This window comes from Marmota flaviventris, chromosome X, assembly GCF_047511675.1.
Source record: "Marmota flaviventris isolate mMarFla1 chromosome X, mMarFla1.hap1, whole genome shotgun sequence".
Taxonomy (NCBI): Eukaryota; Metazoa; Chordata; class Mammalia; order Rodentia; family Sciuridae; genus Marmota; species Marmota flaviventris.
Window position 1 is genome coordinate 42,482,193 of NC_092518.1, and position 4,045 is coordinate 42,486,237.

At 45.1% G+C, this 4,045-nt stretch overlaps 1 protein-coding gene across 1 annotated transcript; it reads left to right on the forward strand.

Annotated features, from left to right (window-relative positions):
- The first annotated feature begins 1,593 nt into the window (after positions 1-1,593).
- Positions 1,594-2,966, forward strand: LOC114105723 (NFATC2-interacting protein-like). Its single transcript, XM_071606063.1, has 4 exons — positions 1,594-1,618; positions 1,795-1,979; positions 2,374-2,522; positions 2,651-2,966. Exons 1-4 carry the CDS (start codon positions 1,594-1,596, stop codon positions 2,964-2,966), a joined length of 675 nt encoding a protein of 224 aa, XP_071462164.1.
- The last annotated feature ends 1,079 nt before the right edge of the window (positions 2,967-4,045 follow it).

Sequence of the window (4,045 nt, forward strand, 5' to 3'; positions counted from 1 at the left end):
TGGGGCCAGCAAAAAAAAAAAAAAATGTAAACTACCATTAGTGTGATGCTTGTCAGAGTTCTGTTATCTGTAACCCCCCCTTTGTGTAACTTTCTGGGCTATAAAGCTGGGCTGCTGGAAAGCTGCTGCTGCTGTCTTGTTCCCGTGGTTTTGGGGGGAAGAGGCAGCCCGGCCGGTCGAAATAAAAAGCTTGCTTTAATTTGATTTTAATTGTAGTCAGTGGTCTTTTCTTGCATCCTGGTCTAACATCACCTTGACAACACTCAGTGGTGGAACTGATGGATCATATTAGTTTTTTTTTTTTTTTTTTTTAATAGGCACTACCTATCACACAATTCAAATAGGGATAGCTGAAGGAGCCTCTGGCAGTTCTGTTAAGCAGTGGAAATCTTCCTAACACAGGTAAGCAATCACAGTGCTCTCTTTGTTCAGGTAATTCTGATGGGGGAGGGGGTGGTCAGAGCATTGGTGCAATGTGGAATGATGTGTGAAGGGAATCCAACAATAATTCATATGCTATGCCTTGGATATAGGGTATAATGAAAAACTAAGCAATAAATCTCAAATGATGCCCATGTGATTTAGTCCATTGTCCTAATACTTATTTAAACTTAAAACAAACAGGTTTCTGGAATGCTGGAAACAAATATTTTTGCAGACAGTCCTTCTAGCAATGTTTGTGGTATTGTACTATGATTATGCTTCTTTATTTTATTTTTTGGTTCTGGGGATTGAACTCAGGGGCACTTAACCACTGAGCCACATCCTTAGGCTTTTTATTTTTTATTTAGAGACAGGGTCTCACTAAGTTGCTTAAAGCCTCACCAAATTGTTGAGACTGTGTTTAACTTGTGAACATCCTGCCTCAGCCTCTGAGCTGCTGAGCTTACAGGCCTGAGCCACCACACCCAGCTATGCTTGTTTTAAACACAAAAAGATCATAATCAGGCTGGGTGGGTTAGTGGCACATGCCTGTAATCCTAGGGCTCTGGAGGCTGAGGCAGGAAGATCATGAATTCAAAGCCAGCCTCAGCAAAAGTGAGGTGCTAAGCAACTCAGTGAGACCCTGTATATAAATGAAATACAAAATAGGGCTGGGTATATGGCTCAGTGATTTCAATCCTTGGTACCCAAAAATAAATAAATTAATTAAATTAAATTTAAAAGTTCATGCTCTGGGGGCTGAGGATATAGTTCAGTTGGTTGAGTGCTTGCCTCGCATGCACAAAGTCCTGGGTTCAATACCCAGCACCGCACACACACACACAAAAAAAATGTCTATACATGTATGAAGACACGAATTGGTGTGAACATACTTTATATACAACTAGAGATATGAAAATTTGTGCTCTATATGTGTAATAAGAAATGTATTACATTCTGCTGTCATTTATTTAAAAAGTCAATTAAAAAAATTTAAAAAGGTTCATAATCTGGCTGGGCTCAGCGGAGGAGCACTCGCCTGGCATGTGCAAGGCCCTGGGTTTGATCTTCAACACCACATAAAAATAAATAAATATAGGTATTATGCCCCACTATAACTAAAAAAAAAGATACTCTTTTTAAAAAGTTCATAATCTTTAAGATATAGTTATGAAGCTGATTTTGCCTCTCAGTGGTAAAGTGCTTAGCACTTGCCTAATATATGAAAGACCCTGGGTTCCATCCTCAGCACCAAAAAAACAAAGAAGAAGGGGGAAAAAAGTGGGGAAGGGGGAATGATACTCATCCGGGAAGATAACAATTTATTTTGTAGTAAAAATATCCAGGACTAGTAAGTTTGCCCAGTAAAAGGCTTGCAAAGCAGCCTCCACCTCATCCCAGATCATGTGTCCCTCCTGAAACTTTGCCCTTCAGGGGCTGAGGAAGAGGCAGATGTAGCAGATGCTAGCAGTCCCCACCCTGAGGATCCCCCACATCCAGGCTCTGCCTGGAAGAAGAAGCTGAGGAGTAAGGATGAGAAAGAAGAGAAGAAAAATGCTGAGAGCCATAGCCAAGTTGGAATGACGCATGGCATTTTGCCAGAAGTAATGGTTGAGAGGCGAGCCATTAAGATGATGCTGGATTGATTCAATTGTATATTAGATCTTTACTGTCCGGTATTAGGATGGCTCTTGCTGCTTCGGTTGCCCTCTACTTTGGAGTTCCCCTTGAGTTCTCCCCGGGGTTCCGAGAGTGAGTGCGCTCGCAGCCCGGGAGGGGGGGGGGAGGGATTTCCGGTGTGTGTGGTGTCCCCCCCCCCCCCCCAGAAGGCCAAGGCCGCGTGCCTGGGGTTCGCGGGAGTGCGGAGAATAAAGGAGTTCCTGTTTTGAACCTACAAGGCTATGTGGCAGCTCAGTTATTTTGTGCCCAGCCAGACTGCGGCAGAAAAAGGTGTTTGAGGAAGTGAACAAGCGCCTCCAAGATCTCTCATCCTCTCTGAGCCCCAAGCAGCACCAGGGCCAAGGCCACCAGAGCCAAGATGATGAGGTGGTCATAGTGGAGGGGCCTGTGCTTCCAGAGAGCCCCTGGCTCTTCCCATTCAAAATCTGGTCGGGGGTGGGGGGCTGGGGTTGTGGATCAGTGGCAGAGTGCTTGCCTCACACCAAGGCACTGTGTTCAATCCTCAGCACCACATAAAGATAGATAAACAAAATAAAAAATATTTTTAAAAAATCTGGTGCCGGGCTGACCTGATCAGATTTGCATATCAGAATGGCTGTGTGGTGCTAGCAAGTTCTTCAGAGGCCACAGAGACATCCCAACAGCTCTGTCTCAGGGTGCAGAGGAAAGAGAAACACCAGATGCTGGGGATCTCCTTGTCTCAAGATTCTCCTCTCAAGACCCTCATGTTACACTATGAGGAGGCCATGGGACTCTCTGGACACAAGCTGTCTTTCTTCTTTGATGGGACAAAGCTTTCAGGCAAGGAGCTGCCAGCTGATTTGGGCATGGAATCTGGGGACCTCATTGAGGTCTGGGGTTGAAACCCTGTTTGGATGCCTAGCCAAGACTTGGGGACAACATTTCCTGCTTTTTTGCCCATCAGGGTTAGCAGAAGCTGAGGTAAAACTTATTTTTAAGCTGAGGAAAAACCAAATGAGGCAAAACCAAAGAGTTTTGACTCCATCTCCTGTTGACCCTGGTCTCCAGCTATTAGCTGCTTGGTTAATTGTGTAGAGGTTGTTGCTACCCTGGGTGGCCTGTGGCTCAATGATAGGTCCTGCTGAATTTTGCAGCCCCCCAGGACATGGAGAAGGTGTCTCCCCATTCTCACCCTCTCACTTTCATCGCCTGTCTCTTACTCAAAATGTCCTGTGAACTCTTGCTCATATTCAAAAGTGAGTTGAAATAAATGAGGGTTGGCTTACAGGTTTCCAGGCCTGGGACATGAGGCTTTACATCACATCAAGGACCAACAGTGGCCTTATCCTCATTTGGGTGCTGGGAATGCAGTTTGCTGGAGGCACATTCTCTGGAATGGCTCTGTGGTGGGAAGGGAACTAAATGAGCAAGTGCATCTGGGCTGCAGCTTAAGCCTTGGCACACAAGGGGAACACTCTCGAAGAATGAAGGTACTAGAGTCCCATCCATGGCATCACCTCTCCCCAGGACCCTTTAGAGCCACCTTTCTGGTACATACTTCCTGGTGCACACATTGCAGGCATAACTGAACACAGCCATTTTGTTTGGGATGTTGGGATTATGGTCCCATGCAAGATTCTCTGGTTTTGTGGCGTTTTTGTCTTTCTTCACACCATCCTGTCCCATTGGCACCCTGTTTGTTTATTGTATATCTTTGAATATTAGTGTGTCCTTATAAGATACAGTGTTTTAGGAGTGAATATGCTTTTACTTTATGTGTGAGATTGTTGTGCAATAGATTTCACTCAATATATGTGAAGCTGTAGCCCTCTGCTCATTCTAGATCTGTCGTTGCTCTAAGCTGCCACATGGTACCCCATAGTGGCATAGACTGCATTTTCTCACACGTTGCCATAAGTGGTGGACACCTGGGTGTCCCCAACTCCTCGGCACCACATTCCAGGCCACAATATACATCCTT